At 36.3% G+C, this 23,790-nt stretch overlaps 1 protein-coding gene across 3 annotated transcripts; it reads right to left on the reverse strand.

Annotated features, from left to right (window-relative positions):
* Positions 1–4,687: 4,687 nt before the first annotated feature.
* Positions 4,688–23,030, reverse strand: LOC21409407 (mechanosensitive ion channel protein 2, chloroplastic). 3 transcript variants are annotated; one of them, XM_024177149.1, is made up of 14 exons: positions 22,782–23,030; positions 21,565–21,862; positions 21,423–21,482; positions 21,150–21,316; positions 20,343–20,442; positions 20,113–20,210; positions 19,490–19,603; positions 19,048–19,108; positions 7,859–8,008; positions 7,661–7,771; positions 7,401–7,568; positions 7,160–7,273; positions 6,494–6,550; positions 4,688–5,868 (listed from the first exon to the last, which is right to left on the reverse strand). In XM_024177149.1, the coding sequence occupies exons 2-14, from the start codon at positions 21,640–21,642 to the stop codon at positions 4,945–4,947; spliced, it is 2,202 nt and encodes a 733-aa protein (XP_024032917.1). In that variant the 5' UTR covers positions 21,643–21,862; positions 22,782–23,030; the 3' UTR covers positions 4,688–4,944. The 3 variants fall into 3 exon arrangements, with proteins under 3 accessions (XP_024032917.1, XP_024032915.1, XP_024032916.1); XM_024177147.1 differs by having other exon boundaries at positions 20,343–20,466; XM_024177148.1 differs by having other exon boundaries at positions 20,343–20,466; positions 22,757–23,030.
* Positions 23,031–23,790: the final 760 nt, after the last annotated feature.

Below are 23,790 nucleotides of genomic sequence, written 5' to 3' on the forward strand. Positions count from 1 at the left end.
GTCAAAGAAGCAACCAACAGTCGCAAGATCAAGTGGGGAAGCAGAATATTGTGCACTAGCTACCACTGCTGCAGAACTAACGTGGATAACATATCTATTACGTGACATTGGAATTTTTCTTCCGAAACCTCCACAAATCTTTAGCGACAATATGAGTGCTCTTTATATGACAATAAATCCCGTGTTTCATGCTCGGACAAAACACATCGAATTGGACTATCATTTTGTTCGCGGAAAAGTTGCCAATGGAAGTCTCATGACCAGATTCATGCCCTCTCGCTTTCAGATCGCTGACGTTCTTACAAAACCTTTATCAAAGAAAGCATTTCGAGGAAGGGTGACAACGGACATCATAAATCATTGCTTGAATTGAGGAAGGGAGATCACAATGATTAGCAATCTTATTGTTATCTTCCCTAAAACAGAGCAATATGATTAATGAATAGGAACGTTGGAGGCTCAAGTCAACTACAACGGCTATATTGCAGACCATATGCAATTCTTTCCCATATTTGTTTTAAAATCTTGTTTGATATTTTTCCTTTCATAATTATAAGGCTGTAATCAAGCACTTAATTAGAAATAGTTTTACCGTTGTATTTTTTTTCCGCCCCCTTGTTTTTCTCTATAAATATGTACTCAATATGAGCAGCTAGCTTATCAAGAGTGAATTGATTATTTCTTTTTCAGCAAACAATTCATTGCTTGTCCTCTTTTTTCATTTCTCGCTTTCTTCCTCTTGAACAACTTCAAGAATTCTTATTCTCGTTGTCTTTTCTTTTTTTCTTTTTTAATATTATTTTCTTTTGTATATTCTTATCCTTGTTTTCTTTCTTTTAATTTAGTATGTGGGTAATATGGTACATTAAGAAGAAATATTAGTCTTTTCCTTATGTTTTTTTTTTAATCTAATATTGAACAAAAAATGTAAAAGAATCATGTTTCCTTCCTAGTTTCTAATGTACCAAACAATTTTAAGTACACGTAATCTTTCCACTTGCTCATATTTTATCAATCCGTACAGTATTATTTCCCTTTAATGAAATACACTTTTTTTCATCAGTGAAGATTCCAATTTCACTATTCTTGTAAATGTTTCCTACATTTCTCCCCTACAATTAACGTGCAAAACATTTTTTTTTTTTAACTTTCCTTTCCTTTGCTCTTTTTTTTTTTTTTTTTTTTTAACTTTCCTTTCCTTTGCTTTTTTTTTTTCCCTTTTCTTTTTCCATATTTGTCCCTTTTTGCTTAACTACTATTTTTTTTTGTACTCTCCCTTCTTTGATATGGGAAAAAAAGGGTAAATTTTTAGGCTCGGCGATGCCAACTTCTCTTCCTCACTAGGACTGTGCATAGGACAAGTCAACACTCGTACTGCTACTCAAGAGTATCAATCATTTTGCGAACGAAGATATAAACAAGGTTGGTCCAATGGCCGTTAAGAACATTAATGCCTGTTCACGTTAATTTGAGTTTAGAATTTAAATTGATATGTAATTTTATGTGAGAATTTTTTATTATAGTAAAAAAGTTAGATGTGATTGTTTGTGAGAGCTTTTTACTATAGAAAAACTCAAATTCTAAACTCGAATCAACGAAGTGAACGGAGCTTAAGAGTTTGTTCTTTTGAGTGAAAAACTTAAGCCTCATTCATTTCACCGATTCGAGTTTTCAGTTTTAGGTTTCTACAGTAAAAAGCTCTCATAAAATGTTACATCAACTTTTTCTGCTACAGTAAAAAGCTCTCAGAAAATGTCACATCTCAGCTCGAATTAAAAACTCAAATCCGCGAAGTGAACGAGGCCAAAAAAATGTAACTCAAGTTATAATTTTATTTAAGTTTATGTTCTTTTAAGTTTAAATTTTAGTTTAAACTCGAGTTCAAACTTGAGTTTGGGACTAAAACTCGAGTTCAAGTTTCCCCTTCAACTCGAATTTAGAAACTCGAACTTAAATTAATGAACAATATTTTGGAGTTTAACTTGAGTATAATTCTTGAGTTGAATTTGAGTTATAACTTGAGTTGAACTTGTAACTTGAGTTTGTGTTTGGTTGTGTACATTTGAGTTATGGTTTGAGATAAGAATCTTTTTGAGTTTGTGTTTGAGTGAGTCAAAACTTGAATTTGTATTTAGATAGTATTTTAATAAAAACTCAATGCTGATGAAAAATTTTAATAGGGTATATGAGTCGGGTTTTATTCGTCTTTTCGTTGTCAACGCATAGAAAAAAAATCATCTCAATCAGAATTAAAACGAAAAAGTTATAACATTTTTAAGAATAGAGAAAATATTATTCATTAATTTGAGTTCGAGTTTCTGAACTCAAGTTGAAGGAGAAACTTGAACTCGAGTTTTAGTCCTAAATTCAAGTTTGAACTCGAGTTTAAACTCAAGTTTAAACTTAAAAGAACATGAATTTAAATAAAGTTATAACTCAAGTTGTATTTTTATGAGTTTTTTACTCAAAAGAACAAGCCCTTAGTGACGACTGAAAAAAGTAACCCATGTCCGCTTCTTGAAAAAATGTTATAATATGATGAATATTGAATAATATGAGTGATAATAGACCAACTGGAGGTTTGTTTGGAGCTACCAAATCATTATTATTTTCCATAGTAGTTCTAGTGGTCTCCATACCGTCACCATTCCAAAATGACAATCAATACATTTTACCGTCGTCGTCATTTGGAACTCTTGATTTGATGCCATTGCAGACGTATCAAAATTGATGATTTTTCCTTTAAAAAAAAAAAAAAACTCAAACCTAATGCGACACATTCGCATAAAATCATCAAATTAACTAGCATAGATGATTTTTTTTGGAAGATCATTATGGGAACCAACTAATTAGCAATTCTCTAAGCACGGAATGTAATGAGTCTCAAAGTTGAAAAACTCTACCCTCCATAATGTGTATTACTATAACCATAAATTTGACGATGAATATTTAGTAAAAGCATCAATTAATAGGTCTATCTTGGATTACCTAGATCATGATTTGGACTTATCTTGAACCGTTCTTCCTTGATGATTCTCCCATTGAGCCCATTGAAACACCAACATATTTGGATTTGAGAAGCAAAAATTCAAAGTAAGAGGGCTTTTTAGAGAAAGTGATGTAGAAGCTTCAAGTGGCCAGGAAAGTATAGATTTTAATGATAGTAAAAGAAGATTGAACAAGAAATTTGATAAAAATTAAAGACAAAAATGATTGGGTGAGATTTTGAGTGTACTTTTCAGTTTCCCTAGGGTTAGAGTTCGTGAAAAAATAGAGATCTATAAATTTTTTCATACAAACTCAATTTAGATCGCGTTTGTTACCTAAATCTGCATCAATTAATTAATGGGACAGCTAAGTCCGATTAGTCAGACGGACTAGACAAAAATATTAAAATTGGAACTTAGAAGATATATTGATGCAATTAACTGAAACTATTATAAAGAAACGTAATTCTACTATTTTAATTTTTCCACCTTTTCATCCACATTTCACTTTCTTTTTTAATATTTATGTTAGCCAAATCCCAGGAACAGCATGAAAATTCTATGAATATAGTTGTTCCTCACTCCACTTGTCATCCCTGTTTATAAAATTTCAAACCCCCGGGTAAGAAAGAATACACCAGGTCTAAGCTGTGGTTTTAGCATATGCAATTTACCTCGGTAAAACACGTTAGTTTACCTTGACCGGTAGCCCGTAAGAACAGTCAACTTTCAGCCAGAACTAGAAAAAGTTGTTTGCCTGCGGTTTATTTGCGAATAACTCATTTTCATTTTTTTTTCTTTTTTTTAGAGGGTTTTTAGCCTAATTGTCCCTCAAAATTGTCATGATTTAGCATAGAAATAGTATGAAATATGCCGATATGAAAAGCTTAAGAAAATATATAGGCTAATTTTTAATTATAGAAATTAATAGGTCATAACTTGTCAATTATGGTTCATAACCAGATAAGTTATGGACGAAAATAGTAATTTGTCCTATTTATTAACTTATGTAAACTATTAGCCTATTAATTTTAATTCATCTCAAGTCTTGGCCTATTTCCCTCTTTACCCATCAAACTTTTAGGCTCCGTTCATTTCACCGATTCGAGTTTTGCTACAGTAAGAAGCTCTCAAAAATAGTCACATCTAACTTTTTTGTTACAGTAAAAAACTATCACATAAAGTCACATCTTAACTTAAATTAAAAACTCGAATCAACAAACTAAACGGACCCTTAATTTTGACAATCAACTCCCCAAACTAATAAAATTATTATAGTATGCCCCATTTTTCTAAATTTGTTCAAATTTTTTATTAGATTTAAGGAATAAAAAAATGAGAAATTAAAATATTTGTGTTACATTTAAATTGGAATGTTAAAATTTTTCATCGAACGTATTTTATTTTTTGACACTAATTTAACACAATTATCGTTAAATTAAGGTATATTGCAAAAATTTTACAAATTGAGAAGACAATTTACCAAAATTAAAAATTCAAAGGGCAAAATACTAAAACCATACAAGTGCAGGAACAAATGCGTAAAATAACCTTTTTTTAAATCTTATCTTATTTTATAAAAGTTGTGCGTCTTTGGTTTTTCACCAAACGAAAATGTGACCAGTTGGCGCAGATACTAGAGCCAGTATATATGCACTCTTCATACACTACAAAATGGAGCAGCCATAAATGTTCTTCACTAGTCATCAAATTTTTAAAAATTACCTCCACTCAAATCTGGCAAAAAGTTTACATTTCCGTTTCACATGTTGTCTGTTGGTCAATGAAGCAGACCAACAAACGCAAAAGACAGACAGAAAATCATCAGAAATGAGAAGTATGGTGTGACAATGTACAGTGTACATGTTGCAGCGAGAAAAGGAAACCTTCGCTAGGAGTTTCTTATACGAGAGAGTTAGCAGAGTGTGAAAAAAGCTAATCTTTCTAAACGGTCTCACTAATCAACAGAAGTTGAACTTGGAGAAGACGGGATTCGGCCTTCTTTGTTATCCTTATCAGAAGTCGGAGACCCTTGTCCACTCCGGCGTGCAGCCAATTCTGTAACCTCTGCATGAGCTGGAGGCGAAATTGTGCCCTCCTCAATAGGAAGTGTTCTCTTTGATCCCTCCAATGCAACACCAAGCACTATATTCTCTTCCAGCACAGGCTTCGACATCGGCTGCTTGGGAACTGCTGTTCTTTCAGTTTCTAATTTCACCTGAGCAGCAGTTGAAAACCCCGCATGTTTCTCGGCACCAATTTCTGATGTTGACGATGTAGAATTGTTAGTGTTCTTCTGATTCCCTAAACTGGCATTCTTAGGCTGCTTGCTAGTTGGACTCTTTTTAGTTGAAGTATCCAATAATGAGACCCTTGCTCCATTGTCAGATACAGAATCAGCTTCCGTGACTTTAGATTCTGTCTTGGTGGCAGATTTAGCCACTACCTTGTCACTAATTTTGGGATCAGCGGTAGAAACTGCCACAGTTTTGGCATCAGAATTTGTTGTTCCTCCAGTCTTGGCATCTCCTTTGTTGTCAGATGGTGGTGTTTCTTTTGTCTTGGAGTCCAACGCGGGCGGTACTCCAACCTTGGCATCTATCTTGTTATCAGATGATGGCCGTGCTGTAGTCTTTCCATCTCGTTCTCCATTTGGGCGTGCACTACGGTTTTTTGTTTTATCTTCTCCATTAATTTTGTACAGCGGCTCAATCAGCAACAACGGGCGATTAGAAACTCCACCACGACTGTATATCGAATCTGCAAACGGCACATTCTCTAAGTCGGCATCACTATATATTTTCTGAACCGTACGAATTGGGGTGGCAAGTCTGGCCCGGTGATGGCTGATGACTCTAAGAAGATCCAACAGTATAGCTTCCTGTTCAGGTAGTACACTCAAAGTGAGCTAAATAGTAATTATCAGGAGGGTCATCGAGCCCATCGTTTACACTCTATTTCTTAGCTACCATTCTAAAAATTAAAATATAAAGAACAGAAACGAAATTTTGAATAACCACTTGACAAATTAATGCACCATTATTTCAGACGAATTCTCTGCTTAAATGAGATGGCTTTAAATTCACTATGTCGTCATAACTTTATACTTCAACCGTGTCTCCAATTACCCAAAAGAAATGAAAAATATACACCCATCACGATGCCCTTTTTAACATTTTTTTCCCCCTTTATAGTAACTAGCTTTTGTCAACAAACTCCAAAGAGGGTTCCGAAACATTCAATTCTGGATGGAGCTGGCTCAAACTTCTGAATCTCATTTTGGGTCTATTTGCTTAAAATAACATTCCTGATAGAGCAAACCCCTTCTTAAATATATCTATTTATATCACAAATCCAAATCAATACGACATTTTCAAGTGTCATCTAAATTTCTGTAATGGAAATTAATTCAAAAACAAAAGACAGCTCAACCAAGCCTCAATTCTTAGTATTTTCCTTAGCAACATTGAAGGTATACCAAATTTTCTGGAATAAAATGACCTTACCTTGACACATAGATACTCTTCAAAATGTGAGGTCTTCACAAAGCAGGAGACTAAGACCTGTAATGTATAGAGACGAGGATCAAATACTATATACATACTGTTAAAGTATAAAACTATTGTTGGCCCACCTCCTAACAGCTTAAGCTTTTGGGATGGATTGGTAAACTAACATGGTATCAGAGCGGGAGGTCTGTGTTCAAACCCCCGTAATTGCACTCTTTATCCCCATTTAAATTGTCATCATGTATTGAGTTTTTAATATATCTCGGGCTTAAATATTCACGTGTTGGGCTTTTCAATTAATTTACCCACACGATTGCCCATTGTGCAGCCCACACGTGAGGGGGAGTGTTAAAGTATAAAATTATTGTTGGCCTACTTCCTAATAGCTTAAGCTTTTGGGATGAATTGGTAAACTAATACATACAAACACACACATACGTGTATTTGATCAACAGACATATTGTTGTTGTGTGTGTGTGTGTGTGTGTGTGGACAAAGGCATTTTTTGATAGCCTTGCATCAGCTTGTTTGTCCACAAATGAAACCAGAAACCAAAATAATAGACGAGGAGAAATAAAACTTATTTTCCTCTGAACGCCAACGTGCGTCAATAACATTACAGGATGCAGCGAATTGTCAGTTTCCAAGAATGCTGGTACTAACCAGAAGAGCCTGATTTTCAGGATTAATATTCTCTAGAAACACTCTTCTATGCAATCTCTGCTGCTCAACTTGAGGATTCTTTGCCAAGACTTTGCGCATGTCGGCAACAATATTCTGCACATAGAAAAGAGAATTAAACCATGAACACTAAATAAATAAATATCAAAACCAATATCCCGTGGAAGACATGTAGCAGCAGAAATGCAAATCTTGAAGGTATACGTATCTAATTAACTCTCACATTTATCTTATGGACGTCCAAGTGACTAATAGCAAGGTGTGTTTTGATACGCCAGTGAGTCTTTTGACTGAGATTCCTGACAACATTCACTGTAAATTTGTGGTTTGGAATATGAACTGCTTCACGATCTTCACCTCTAACAATTGTTGGTGACCACCATCCCACATGCTACAGTTGACAAATATGTGAAAATAACTAGTCAAAATTTTAAATATTATATGCATCAAGTTCTTCAGGGTTTAGTTTTTATAGATACAAACCTCAACAGTGCCAGAAACTTCATATCCTTCAATCTTTGTTTGAATCCATTCGTTGACAACAAAAGGCCGAGTTGCATGAATCATGGCACTTGAAAGGAAATTTGTAAATATCTAGTGACAACGAAAACAAAAATAAACATTAGAATTTGGGCAACAGGTAGATGAAACTGGTTTATGAGAACAGCATTATAGTTGCACCTCACGACCGGCAAGAGTCAACAATACTGTCCCAAGACCTCCTGCAGTAACCCATTTCTGGGTGGAGAAACCCAGCAATTCCATAAATAATGAAAATGCAGCAATCCAGACAGCAGAGTATACAGCTTTTCCAGCAAATTGGAATCCCATCTGCCAGGATGAAAGAAAGTTCTAGTCAAAAAGACAAATTATTTGAATATAAAACACAATACTGAATTCCTACAGTTGAGTAAAGAGTGAGACAGAGATGACCTGACACCTTTATGATAAATACGATGAAAATGAAAAAAACGATGATATGTAAGATGACATTGAAATTAATCAGCGTTTAAATTTACCAAGAAGAGCAATTATGAAAGCATATTAAAAGCCGTTGAAGATTGTGGAAATTCATGATTTAATGTTTGATTTCTAGGAATTAGCTGTAACCCGATTCCTAGGAATTAGTTATAATTAGATTTATTTGTTACCTAGAATAAGAGGGATATTGGCTTTATTCACCGATTCCCTGTTTTGTATTTTTTCCTTTTTTGGTTGCTTGTTTTCAGGAGAAGAATCCTTCCTCCTTTATTATTTAAGGTTGTACAATTAGTCAAAATTATCAATGAGAATTATCAAATTCCTTTCTCAAAAACTCACATGGTATGAGAGCCTTAGGCTCATACTCTCTGGGAATTCCTTCGAACCAAACTGCCATTATCCAGCCTTGTTCCCTCGGCAAGACTGACTGCCATTCACAGGCCCATTCTCACAGCAGGGTTCTCTCTTTTCTTCCCATATTCTCCCAGTCTTATTAGGAGACTATTCTTTCCTCAATCCGCTCTGCCCGAGTACTTCTCAATCATCTCTGAGACAGTGTTTAAAACTATCACTTCAATGACCAAATACGGAATGGCCATGAAGAAACAAACCCCATCCTCATCAGAAGTTACTTCTAGTTCCGAAGTCCCCATCACCAGCAACCATGGCGGAGTCGACAATGTTCCACTTCCCATAACAGGACAAACTAAATGGGAGCAATTACCTCCAGTGGTCTCAGTCAGTCATGATGTACATCTGCGGAAAGGGAAAGGATGAGTATCTCACCGGTGAAGTCACTCCTCCGAAGGCTGAAGATCCAAAATTTAAACTCTGGAAGACTAAAAATAATATGGTGATGTCTTGGTTGGTTAATTCTATGACAAACGAGATAGGTGAAAATTTCTTGCTCTATAAATTGGCTCATGAAATCTAGAATACAGCGAAGGTGCTTTATTCTAAGAAAGAAAATACCTCGAAAATTTTTTAGATTGAAGCCGCTCTCCAGGATCTCAAACAAGGAGATTTATCTGTCACTCAATACTACAACATCCTCACTCGACACTGGCAGCAACTGGATGCTTTCGAAGAACATTGTTGAAATCTTACCTTAGTTAGTTCGGATTTCCAGGGCTGCATCATTCTATATTAGGATAGTTGAATATTTGTATTAAGTTACCTAATTTCCTGTTTATTCTCTTTCCTTATTTAGGTTAGATTGTTTCCCTTATTTTTGTTTACCTTTTATTCTATTCACACGGTTTGCATACTACAACCATGTCCTATATATATGTGGCTGTAATTTGCATTCATTCAATAAGAGAAAATCAAAGAGCATACTCTCTCTCAGTAATTTTCATGGTATCATAGCCTACCTCTGAAAAAACCCTAATCCCTTCTTCATGACCAAATATGGCATGGCTACTGAGAGACAAAGCTCTACATCTGAAGTAACCTCCACTCCAGAAACTGCTGCACCAGCTTCGAGCAGCAATGGAGGTCCGGACACTCATTCTCTTCTCATCACCGGCCACAAACTCAATGGCCAGAACTATCTCCAATGGTCCCAGTCGGTTATGATGTTTATCTGTGGGAGAGGCAAAGACGAATATCTCACTGGAGAAGTCACTATTCCAGAAAAGAATGATCCCAAATACAGGCAATGGAAAACCGAGAACCATATGGTAATGTCATGGTTGGTTAACTCTATGAACAATGAGATAGGAGAGAGTTTTCTCTTGCGGAACCGCACAAGAAATCTGGAATGCTGTTAGGGAGACATATTCAAGTTCTGAGAATACTTCAGAACTCTTTGAAATCGAGGCCAAGTTACACAATCTTTGCCAAGGAGACCTCACGGTTACTCAGTATTTTAATACTCTCACTCATTATTGGCAACATCTTGATGTATTTGAAGTCCACACATGGAAGTGCCCTGATGACACAGCCCTCTACCGGAAAATTGTGGAGCAGAAACGGACATTCAAGTTCCTTCTCAGCCTCAACAAAAATTTAGATGAAGTTAGAGGAAGAGTAATGGGGACCAAACCTTTTCCTAGCATTCGTAAAGCCTTCTCAGAAGTTCGATGTGAAGAAAGCAGAAAAAAGGTAATGATGGGTCCTCAGGAATCTACTCCTACACTTGAAGGATCTGCCCTTGCTGCACGAGGACCACCAACAAACAACACTTTTGACAACTGGCAGAGGAGAGGAAGACCATGGTGTGACCACTGCCGCAAACCAAGACATCTCAGAGAAAATTGCTAGAAAATTCATGGCAAACCCGCTGATTAGAAGCACTCTCGATCAACAAATGACAAGGAAATCGTGCCTATGTTGCTGCCTCCAAAGAGGATAGTCCAGCCACAATTGAGACAAGTCCTTTCACCAAAGAACAACTCGAAGTCCTACAAAAACTTTTCAGCCAAAACAATCAGCCTCAGACAAGTACTTCGGCACCAGGAACCAGTATGTTAGCACAAAAAGGTAATCTTCCAATGGCTTTTATAGCTAATAGAGGGCACTTGACACCATGGATTATTGACTCTAGAGCGTCAGATCACATGACGGGAGATGCAACTATATTTCACCAATACAGGCCATCCAGTGAGAACTTTACCATCCGAATTACTGATGGTTCCTTATCCAAAGTTGAGGGAATTGGCTCGGTCCAGATTACTAAGGATTTGATTCTAAACTCTGTCCTCCATGTTCCTAGTTTGGATTGTAATTTACTCTCAATTAGTAAATTGACAAGTGATCTGAATTATGTAACTAAATTTTTTCCAAACTTGTGTGAATTTCAAGAATTGGATTCAGGGAGGAAGATTGGCAGTGCTGAGATGTGTTCTGGGCTCTATCTACTCAACACTCCTCTAAGAAGACAAGCTCAAAATGCAAGTGGTGTGTCCTTTAAGAGTCAGTCAGTTTTAAATTCTTATGTCAATAAAGATAGTGAAATTATGTTATGGCACTATCGCCTTGGTCATCCAAATTTTAAGTATCTGAAAAAACTGTTTCCTTCTTTGTTTATCACTAAAAGTTCAATGTCTTTTTGTTGTGAAATTTGTCAACTTGCCAAACATACTCGTAGTAACTGTCCTAGTCATTCATATAAGCCATCTCAACCATTTGCCTTGATCCATAGTGATGTCTGGGGCCCCTCAAGAGTGTAAAACATAACAGGAACTCGATGGTTCATATCTTTTGTTGATGATCACACTGGATTGACCTGGATATTTCTTATGAAAGAAAAATCTGAAGTTGGCCAAATATTTCAAAATTTCAATTCCACGATACAAACCCAATTCCAAACCAAGATTCGAGTTTTAAAAACTGACAATGCCAAAGAATACTTCACAACTATCCTTGGTGATTACCTCTTAAGTCAAGGCATAGTCCATGTAAGTTCCTGTATTGATACCCCCCAACAAAACGGGGTTGCAGAAAGAAAAAACAGACATTTACTTGAGGTAGCTCAATCTCTCATGTTCTCTACTAATGTTTCAAAGTATTTTTGGGGAGAAGCTGTCCTTACATCTGCCTACCTGATCAATAGAATGCCATCCCGAGTTCTCAAATTCCAAACTCCTTATCGAGTCTTTCTCCAAAACTACCCACCTACCAAACTTGTTTCTGCCTTAGATCCAAGGGTATTCGGGTGTTCAGCCTTTGTTCATATCCATCAGCAAAATCGTAGCAAATTAGACCCTAAATCCATTAAGTGCACTTTTCTCGGCTACTCCTCAAACCAAAAAGGGTACAAGTGTTATTCTCCTATTACCTAGAAATTTTACAACTCAATGGACGTAACCTTCTTTGAACATCAACCCTACTACCCCAAATCTGAAATTCAGGGGGAGAACATGAGGGAATATCAACTTTGGAATGTTCCAACCAATATTGAGTCAAATTCTAGTTATTCACCACAGTCAAATGAAATAATTCTTGAGACTATGGATCATATACAACCTGATAGTGAATCCGAGAGTCAACCACCACCTCCAAATCTAGTTTCTAATCCAGCCTCTTCTGTCCACAATCACTCCAAATCACCACAAACTGCAAGTAAAGAGCTTTGTGTATGCTAGAAGGGAAAGGTCCGAAAGGGAGATAGAGCACTCAACTCCTCTCGCACATGTTCAAGAACCTATACCGAGTCCAAAACCTATTCAAATTCACTCAGGTAAGGAAACTCCCACTCTTGAGATTGAGAATGAAGTAATTACCACTAATGATTGTGATATGCCGATTGCTCTAAGAAAGGGTGTTAGAACATGCACACAACATCCCATATACAACTTTGTCTCCTATGGAAAATTATCTCCATCCTATCAGGCATTTGTTTCGGCTCTTGATAGTGTACAGGTACCTAATTCTATTCAAGAAGCTCTCAAGAACCCAGAGTAGAGGAAGGCAGTTGGTGAACAAGTTAAAGCCTTGGAGAAAAACGGCACATGGGTAATCTCAAATCTCCCTCCTGGCAAGAAACCAGTTGGCTGTAAATGGATTTTTACTGTCAAATATAAGGCTGATGGTAGTATCGAAAGACTAAAAGCCCGCCTGGTTGCTAGGGGCTTCACTTAGTCCTATGGAATAGACTACCACGAAACATTTGCTCTAGTTGCCAAACTCAATACAATTCGGGTTCTTTCCCTTGCAGCAAACCGAGATTGGCCATTACACCAACTAGATGTAAAAAATGCATTTTTAAATGGTGATCTGGAAGAAGAAGTGTATGTGAAAATACCACCGGGACTGGAAAATTCCCTCAATAGCAACAAAGTGTGCAAGCTTAGAAAATCTCTATACGGACTCAAGCAATGCCCCTCGTGCATGGTTTGACAGGTTTGCAAAGTCAGTAGTGAGGCATGGATACACTCAATGTCAGACAGACCATACACTGTTTGTGAAGTTCTCTCCAGAGAAGACGATAGCAGTACTGATTGTGTACGTTGATGCTATTATTCTAACAGGTGATTATGAAGAAGAATTATTGAGCTTGAAGAAGCTTTTGGCCAAGGAATTTGAAATCAAAGAGCTCGGTGAGCTCAAATATTTCCTAGGCATGGTGGTGGCACGATCCAAGAAAGGAATATTCGTCTCTCAACGAAAGTACGTTCTGGACTTACTAAAGGAAACTGGTATGCTGGGATGTAAGCCTGTAGACACTCTAATGGATTCAACGAAAAAGATAGGGACTGAAGAAGATAGTGCTCCAGTAGACAGGGGGAGATATCTGAGACTAGTGGGTCGACTAATCTATACCTCACACACACGACCTGATATTGGTTTCTCTGTCAATGTTGTGAGTCAGTTTATGAACAACCCCACAGAAGAACATATGACAGCTGTGAACCGGATTTTAAGATATCTTAAGATGACACCAGGAAAATGCCTATTATACAAGAAGAATGACTGTAGAGATATTGAAGTCTTCTCAGATGCAGACTGGGTAGGAGACATCTTAGACAGGCGATCTACATCTGGGTATTGTTCATATGTTTGGGGAAATCTTGTGACTTGGAGGAGCAAGAAACAATCTGTAGTTTCAAGAAGTAGTGCAGAAGCTGAATTTAGAGCATTAGCTCTAGGTATCTGTGAAGGAATGTGGATACAGAGACTACTTGGTGAGCTAGGAGTACCAAGTGAGAAGTCCATCAAGATGTTCTGTGACAACCAAGCAGCCATAGCATTGCAAAGAATCCCGTGCACCATGACAGGACAAAGCACATAGAGATTGACAGGCACTTCATCTCAGAAAAGATTGAGAAAGTAATTGAACAATTGGTCTACACTCCTACCAGGTTTCAAACAGCTGACATACTCACTAAAGCCCTTCCACGAACTAACTTTGAAGAATTGAATCACAAGCTGTGTATGGAGGATATCTACAACCCAGCTTGAGGGGGAGTGTTGAAATCTTACCTTAGTTAGTTCGGATTTCCAGGGCTGCATCATTCTATATTAGGATAGTTGAATATTTGTATTAAGTTACCTAATTTCCTGTTTATTCTCTTTCCTTATTTAAGTTAGATTGTTTCCCTTATTTTTGTTTACCTTTTATTCTATTCACACAGTTTGCATACTACAACCGTGTCCTATATATATGTGGCTATAATTTTCTTTTATTCAATAAGAGTAATCAGAGAGTATACTTTCTCTCTCAGTAATTTTCAAACATGAATGTCGTTGCTCCGATGATGCGAAAAAATTCAGAGAATTTGTCGAAAGGAAGAGAATATTTAAGTTCTTAATGGGACTCAACAAAAGCCTAGATGATGTTCGAGGGCGCATATGGGAACAAAGCCTTTGCCGAATATTGGAGCAGTCTTATCCGAAGTGCGCCATGAATCAAGCAGGAAGAAAGTAATGATGGGGGACTTATGTTGTTCCTGTCACAGAGAGTTCTGCCCTTGCTGCTCGAGGATTCCAAAACAACAACTATGACAATCGGCCTAGGAATGAGAGACCATGGTGTGATCATTGCCGGAGACAACGGCACACCCGAGAGACTTGCTGGAAGATCCACAGAATGCCTGCAAATTGGAAGCCTTCAAGACCTCGTGACAAAGAATGCCAAGGGAACCATGTCTTGGTGGATGAATGAACTAATCCCACTGATTCCAATCCATTTAGCAAGGAACAACTCGAAGCCTTGCAAAAGATGTTCTCACAACAAAATTCTACTCAGAGCATCATTGGAATAGGATCATTGGCACACAAAGGTAATTATCTAAGTGCTTTCACTACAAATTCTGGTAAAAACAGGTCCATGGATTGTAGACTCAGGTACATCTAACCATATGACGGGAGATGCAACACTTTTCCACAAATATAATCCATGCCGAGGAACACTTACAGTGAAAATAGCATATAGGTTTTTATCTAAAGTGGCTGGAACAGGTTCTGTCACTATTTCAAAGGACCTAATACTAAATTTAGTTCTTCATGTTCCAAACTTGGATTGTAATCTATTGTCAGTTAGCAAGCTCACTCAAGAAAATAATTGTGTTGCTAAATTTTTCTTAGACTTGTGTGAATTTCAGGATTTGAATTTGGGGAGGACGATTGGCAATGCTAAGGTGTGCTCAAGACTTTTTCTTCTTAAAGACGGTGAACCTCCTAGAAGACAAACTCATAATGCAGTATGTGTTGAGTCAAGTAGTCAGTCCAATAACAGTTTTGTGTTTGCTGAAAAATTCAATAAGGATAGTGTAATAATGTTATGGCACTATCATCTAGGTCATCCTAATTTTGTGTATCTTCAAAAATTGTTCCCATCTTTGTTCAAGAATAAAAATCCAAGAATGTTTCAATGTGAGGTGTGTCAATTTTCTAAGCATGTTCATAATTCCTATCAAATTCAACCATACAAAGCATCTTATCCTTTTTCAATGATACATAGTGATGTATGGGGACCATCTAAAGTAAAGAATATCACTGGCACTAGATGGTTTATATCATTTGTAGATGATCACACTAGGATTACATGGTTATTCCTCATGAAAGAAAAATTGGAAGTAGGACAAATCTTCAGAAATTTCAATACTATGGTTCAAACACAATTTCAAATAAAAATACAAGTGTTGAAAACCGATAATGCAAAGGAATATTTTGAGACTGACCTAGGTGATTACCTCAAAGATCAGGGAATTATTCATCGAAGTTCTTGTGTTGATACACCCCAACAAAATGAGATTGCATAAAGAAAAAATAGACACCTCCTTGAAGTTGCTCAGTCACTTATGTTTACCACTCATGTTCCTAAATTTTTCTGGGGTGAAGCAGTCTTAACAGCTATTTATTTAATAAACAGGATGCCTTCTCGAGTTCTGAAATTCTAAACAACTTGTCAAGTCTTCCTTCACTCATTTCCTAACACTCGTGTCTTGTCTACTCTTCCTGTGAAAGTTTTTGGTTGTTCAGTGTTCGTCCATATCCATGCTCAACATCAGAGTAAACTTGATCCAAAGGCACTCAAATGCATATTTGTTGGTTACTCCTCAAATCAGAAAGGGTATAAATGTTATTTTCCTATAACTCGAAGATTCTATAATTCCATGGATGTTTCTTTCTTCGAACAACAACCATATTACAAATATGATATTCAGGGGGAGAACTTTACTCAAGAATGTCAGCTTTGGGATGATGATGAAACCTTGGACTCATCTCTCCTCAATCAAAATAATCAAAATGCGGTTATTCAAACAAATCAAAGTCCAATTTATGTCATTCAGCCCGTCCCTAAGACTCAACCTGAATTCAATTCTCAAACAAAACTCCAATCAGTACCTCAGTCAATTCAGACACCTCAACATTTGACTCACACACAGCCTGCGGCAACTAGTGAGTTCCATGTCTACTCTAGGAGGAACAAGACTCAAGAAGGAAAAGGAATGCAGCCACATGATCAAAGTCATGAATCCATTGAACCTCAAAATTCACCAGGTAACTCAAGTTCTCATCCTGCCCCGAGCAACTCATCTATTGATGACAGACCTATTGCCATAAGAAAAGGCATTAGGTCGTGCACAAATCATCCCATCTATACTTTTGTATCATATGGAGGGTTGTCATCTAGTTACTGTGCATTTGTTAGCACCCTTGATAAAATACAGGTTCCAAATTCCATACATGAAGCTCTAAATGTACTTGAGTGGAAGGTAGCTGTTTTGGAAGAGATTCGAGCTCTGGAAAAGAATGGGACTTGGGTGTTATCAGAGTTACCATCAGGGAAACATCCGGTTGGCTGCAAGTGGATATTCACAGTCAAACATAATGCAGATGGCAGTGTTAACAAATTTAAGGCAAGGTTAGTAGCTAAGGGTTTTACTCAATCTTATGGGATAGATTATCAAGAGACTTTTGCCCCTGTAGCTAAACTCAATACAATCCGAGTGTTACTCTCACTTGCCTCAAACCTATATTGGCCTCTATACCAGTTGGATGTGAAAAATGCATTTCTCAATGGAGTTTTAGAGGAATAAGTCTAACATGGAGATACCACCTGGGTCTACTACACCAGCCACAATGAACAAGGTTTGCAAACTCAAGAAGTCTTTGTATGGACTAAAGCAGTCACCACGAGCTTGGTTTGACAGATTCACTAGAGCGGTTAAGAAGTTTGGGTATGATCAATGTCAACAGACCACACTATGTTTGTCAAGCATTCATCATTAGGTAAAAAGGCAATACTAATTGTGTATGTTGATGATATCATCCTAACCGGATATTATGATGAAGAGATACTCAGGCTCAAAGAGTTTCTTGGCTAAAGAATTTGAGATCAAAGACTTAGGCAATCTCAAGTACTTCCTTGGCATGGAAGTCGCTCGATCGAAAAGAGGCATTTCAATTTCACAATGGAAGTATGTGTTGGATCTCTTGAAAGAGACAGGGATGCTCGGATGCAAGCCATCTGACACTCCTATGGACCCCAACTCAAAAATGGGAAGTAAAATTGACAACACTCCAGTTGACAAAGGGAGATACCAAAGATTGGTTGGGAAACTCATTTATCTCACTCATATCCGACCAGATATCAGCTTTGTTGTAAGTGTGGTTAGTCAGTTCATGAACACTCCAACAGAAGAGCACATGGAAGCTGCATACAGGATTCTAAGGTACTTAAAGATGACACCGGTCAAGGATTGTTCTTCAAAAAGACAGCAAAGAAAGAAGTTGAGATCTTCACTGATGCAGATTGGGCTGGGTCTGTAACTGAGAGACGATCTACTTCAGGTTATTGTACATATGTTTAGGGAAATCTAGTCACTTGGAGAAGTAAGAAACAATCAGTGGTTTCTCAAAACAGTACAAAGGCAGAGTTCATAGCTCTTGCACTTGGCATCTGTGAGGGAATATGGTTGAAAAGGATGGATTTCCAGTCTCAGAACCTATGAAAGCTTTCTATGATAATTAGTCTACAATCAGCATAGCGAAGAACCCAATACATCATGATAGGACTAAGCACGTGGAGATTGATACACTTTATCAAAGAGAAGATAGAAGCAGAAATGATATCTCTCTTGTACATTCCAACCAACCAACAGATTGCAGACATCCTAACAAAGGTTGTTCTAAGGAAGACCTTCGAGGATCTTATTTCCAAGCTTGGTTTAATCAACATCTACAACCAAGCTTGAGGGGGAGTGTGTAAATTCATGATTTAATGTTTGATTTCTAGGAATTAGTTGTAACCCGATTCCTAGGAATTAGTTATAATTAGATTTATTTGTTACCTAGAATAAGAGGGATATTGGCTTTATTCACCGATTCCCTGTTTTATATTTTTTCCTTTTTTGGTTGCTTGTTTTCGGGAGAAGAATCCTTCCTCCCTTATTATTTAATGCTGTACAATTAGTCATAATTATCAATGAGAATTATCAAATTCCTTTCTCAAAAACTCACAAAGATCACCAACAAAGAGGATTGACAACCCAGAATTCAGATTCTTAACAATCACACCTATGGGATTGTACTTTAGGGCACAAATGTTATTTATTCAAGAGGTTGTGAAACTACTGAATGACACTAGCTTAAACAGTAAGCGATTAGCTCCTACACCATGTATTTCTTATTCTTTTGACAAATGAGTCTAATATACATGCTTTAAAAATCATTGCCTGGACAACATAAATATTTACATTGTAACTACTCAAACCTTGTAAGCACCAGTTTTCAAAAATTAAAAAATACAATAAATAAATAAATAATAAAAAACCTTGTAAGCACCAGCTGCATATGTAAAGCCTTAAAATTAATGGTCGGCTCAACAATGAACCAAACATAGAATTATTTTATGGTGCAAGAATTACAAATTTTTACAACAACGTCGCTGACCATTTGTAATGAAATCAAGTACGATTTTAGAGTAGGACAAAACGTACATTTCTGGTATCACTAGTGTCATTGGTCTCCATGAAGAACTTCTGTGCTTGTTGAATAACACTGCATGAATTTGGTACGGTTAGTTATCATGGTGGCAACTATGAACTATTAACAAGTTATCTTTACCACCAAAAAGAAAAAACTATTAACAAGTGTTACAATTCAAAAAATCTTATCCTCTTCAAGAGCAGAAAACAAATTATGCAATGATAGAATATATTGTAAAGATAATAACTGACTGGGTGAATAGTAAAAAGAGAAGTGCTTGAATACTATCTATATTCTTGAAGTTGTAATGAATCTGGCCATCAGCAATAGAATATTTTAGCAAGTTCACAAAGAGTCCAGAACTGGTTTACAATTTTAGTTTACCATATAATATCGGAGACAACCTAAAAGAGCATTAAAAAAATAAAAAATGAAAGCAGAAAACAGGCTGACCTTGACAGACAATAGGCAAAGGCAAGCACAGTTGATAACGCTCTCACAAAGTTCAGAAGCCTTTGTTTAACAACCTGACCAGCTTCTGTAGGTAAAATAACTGGATCCAATGCCCTGCAAGAATACTGCTTTGATAAGCAAACTAAACAACAGAAGAGACATCGCCGTAAAAAGTTCATAACTGAAATGTATGCTCTTGCTTTTTTCCTCTTCCTTTTTCTTTTTCAATTTTGATTGCTTCATTTATCTTTTTCTGTACAGTTTTATCATAACGGATCTCCAGCCACCAGCGCTCTCTCTCCTAGGGACACAGTTAGTGATGCCTAAGACAGTTTCTGAATTGTTAAAAATTGCAGGAAGGTGAAGTTTGGTTTCAAAGCTATTCTATTCACGTAGATCATTTGAATAAAAAGAATAGTCAAACTTCTTCATTGTAACTGAGCTTTTTCCCCTGAATTAAACTTCTGGAACAATTTTAAAGTTTCCCTTCTTTTTGTATTGGGAGAGAATGGAGATTAAATGTCTTGTGGACTTCCCATTTACTTCGGTTGTTCTCCTGCTCCTCTTTTATATCAAACTTCTATGTAAAATAAAGAAGATACAAAAAATGATGAAAGAGATACCTGCAAATGAGTATTGCTGCCATCCATAGCAGCAAAGGTTGGACATATGACATCACAATGTGATATGTGTTACTCTTTTTCCAACTATTATCATTCTTCTGCAGTATGTCATGCAATGTGAGATAGGATCAAGGGTCTATAAAACATCTTAGAAACAATGATAATGACAGACAGCAATTATGTGGAATAAAATACATGAGAGAGAGGGAGAGAGAGAGAGAGAGACGCACATGAAGGATCTGGTTTCGGGCCAGACGCACAAGTGGCACCAGACCCCAAACAGCAAAAATAGTGATTCCAGAAGCTATGGCCAATTTGGGCAATAGAGGACTGCATTGTAAAATATTAAAGGACCTGCAGAAAAAAATTATTTGGTCCATACCAAAGAGCATGTAAAATAAAACACGAACTACTGAAGATGGCACCAACTGATCTCATACACTCATATTCAGCGCAAGAACCAAAGCTCTTTATTTTTTAAAAACAATTGACTACATAGCAATTTTAACATGAATCAGAAAAGGATTTCTGAAACCAAGCCATCAGATATAGCTAATTTCTTTACATCTGGAAATCATGGACTATGATCTTCTTGGGACATATGTCTATAGATGAAAAGTAAAATGAATAAATTCAGAGCAGAAAAGAAAAGGAATAGCATAAACGAAAGCACACAAATAGCAGGCCTCAATCCAGAAACACCAAAAGAGACTGGTAGAAATCACCCAGGATCATTAGAAATATATGATCAGTTGTCAAGGAGTTTTCAGTTTTCACTGACTAATTAGCAATATAGAAATCCTGTGTCAATTCATTAGAAGTTATGATAAGAGTTGCAAGACGTTAGAACTTCAAATTCCAAAAAACTCCTCTCAGATGAACAATGAATAAGAAATTGGCGGACCAAAAAAGGGATATAATTATGCAGAAGGTACTGCCATGCACACGTACGAAAGAAAGATAAAAAAAATCCTTACTCACAAGTCATATATATGCATAAATATGCACTCACAGCCCATTAATTGAGATTAAACTACCTGGTTAATGCTACAGCAGCTGACTTAATTAACCGGGGAAGTTCCAGTGGCTGTCCTGATGACAGAAACGAATGGCACTTGAAGCCATTGTGTCTGTAAGGTAAAGCATGTCTAGGCTTGTACAAAATGTTTGACAAATGGATACTCAAAGAATCCTGTCGCTGAAACTACAACATTAAAAGAAAAGGAAAAGCAATTCTAAAAGTCTGTAATCGACACATCATGCGTGTTAAAAAGGAAACTGTTTCTGAACTTTTAAGCCAATAATTATACCAAAATACGTGAAGAAAGGGCGGAACCACATAAATGTAACTTGGATCTTCCTGTTCGACTCTGTAAATAAAAATATTACTTTAGGATGAAAAGAAAAAGAAAAAATTGTCGGACGAAAGTTTGTATTAAAAATAGATTATACCTTAAATTGTTTTTTGCATTCCTGGTTCTTGCAGAGTCCAAGTCCATAAGACAATTGCAATGAACCAGCAAGAACCATTACTGGATTGCAACTGGCAGGTCTGAAGGCACCAGCAGCAGCATAAGATCACAAGATCACACTTATACGTTTTAGCACTTAGCCAACTCTAACACCATAAAATCAAAATTCCACTAAAGAATTAAGACCAGCTATCTCTCGCAATGTTGAAAAACTGCAAAACCAGTCTTTGAAAACCTCACAACCCCAGAACTTGGTCGGGCCAATTAATGATTATAGGCTGCATGGAAAATGTAAAGAATATCAGCCCAGTTGTCTACCGGACACTAAAAGTACATTGACTTCCATTAACCACACTGCCCGTGCTCACTCCTTACTCTCTCTCTGAACGAATAACATAGTACAACCATACTTGAATAAGAAGCAACGCAAGAAATGAAGCCAAAGTTCTATCTATCACAATGAAATTAGTGCATGATTTAGAATAATATACAGCACGCAATCAAAGAAATACAAGTTTACTCTTAACTCATTAACATGTTCCCCCAATCAAGTGTCATAATCAAAGCCTGGTTTCCCACAAATTTTTGGGTGAAACTTTCCAGGTTAATCAGAGAGCCCGTTCAAAATCTCACCCCTTTGGCAGCTTATTACCATACACGCAAGAATTAATTTCATAAACGCCCCCTGAAGTATCAACTATATACCCTAGTTCATCATGTCGAAATTTGAAATGATTCAATTCACCCCTGAACTATATAAAATCGTTTAAAAGACCCATGAACTATCAACTTTGTGTCAATAAATACCCTATTCAGAACATAACTATTTAATAGTTCCTTGATAGCTAACCATTCAACCTTGATTCTCAATCACTATTACCCATCACCATACGAAGACCTATAAAACTATCTTCTTTCACTACTTCTAATTCAAAAAACTAAAAATAAAAAATATACAAAAACAATCAGTATTTCAAATACTAGTCATAAGCAAGAAATTTCACAACCTCAAAAAAAAAAAAAAAAAAAAAAAAAAAAAAAAAAAAAAAAAAACGAAAGACAAAACAATCGAATTCTATCCATATACAACTTTAATCGTATTCAAAGTCGAATAATTTGAGACTTCTCGCTGCATATAATAAAAAAAAATTATATGCAGCAGAATTGTCAACCCGAAATTAGGGCTCAGAGCAATACTTCTGTAGATGAAAATAGCGAAGAAGCCGAAAATCCCAGGCTGCGGAATTTTTTTTTTTTTTTTTTTTGCCTTGATTTCTTTTGGAGAAAGTAGGCTGGTTTTTAGCTTCTTTTTTTTTCTAATTTAAGAAATATGCGTTATATATATATTTTTTTTTTTTGCAGCGGAGGCGACGAGACTAGAGGAGGAGAAAATGATTCGTTTTACTGTGCACCACATAGGCTCCGTTTGTTTGAGAAGCCAAAAGCACTTTTTTTTATGAAGTTAAAAAATGTGTTTAGTAAACACATGAAAATAAATTCTTAAAGAATCTAAAAGCTATTTTCAAGTTGAAATCAGAAGCAGCTATAATGATACGCGCGATAAAAGCATATTGTACAATGTGGGTTTAAATCCGGTGATTTTAGTTTTAATTTTGAAATTAAAATTAAAATTTATGATTTATGATTTATGATTTTTCTAAATCAGGTTAATTGTAGTTTTAATTTTAGAATAAGAATTATAATTTATGATTTATGATTTTGAGTCTAAACTATAGTTCTGAAACTAGAACTTGAACCACTCAAAACTAATGGAGGGTGGTTTTATGGTTCATTTGATATGATGATTTAAATCAGAGTGATTCTAGTTTTGATTTTTAGAATCGAAACTATGATGATTTTATGTTCAAATCATGGTTTTGAAACCAGAACCATGATCAGGGGTTTAAACCACCCAAAACTAAGGGGGTGGGTGGTTTTAGAATCAATGGTGATTCATGATTTAAAACATCATATCAGGGTTCAAACTTTGGATCAGAACCATCCAAACTAAACACTGATTCTGAGTGAGTTAAATTATAACCAATTTTTACTTTTTGTAAACAAACACTGGTTTGAATCCGAAATCATGATTCCGGATTCAAATCCTTATACCAAACAACCACATAAAATCAGGGGTGATTCATGGTTTAAAACATCACATTAAGATTCAAACCTTGAATCAGAACCATCATAACAAAATACTGAT

The sequence above is a fragment of the Morus notabilis genome, unplaced genomic scaffold (genome assembly GCF_000414095.1).
Source record: "Morus notabilis unplaced genomic scaffold, ASM41409v2 Scaffold184, whole genome shotgun sequence".
Lineage (NCBI taxonomy): Eukaryota > Viridiplantae > Streptophyta > Magnoliopsida > Rosales > Moraceae > Morus > Morus notabilis.

Bases quoted from the DNA above. Each gene is read 5' to 3' on its own strand.
- LOC21409407 (XM_024177147.1), bottom strand. From the start codon at position 21,642: ATGGTTCTTGCTGGTTCATTGCAATTGTCTTATGGACTTGGACTCTGC. The intron at 21,317-21,422 runs GTATAATTATTG...TTAATGTTGTAG, and splicing joins CCCTTTCTTCACGTATTTTG to TTTCAGCGACAGGATTCTTT. The intron at 7,772-7,858 runs GTGCAACTATAA...CGTTGTCACTAG, and splicing joins TGACTCTTGCCGGTCGTGAG to ATATTTACAAATTTCCTTTC.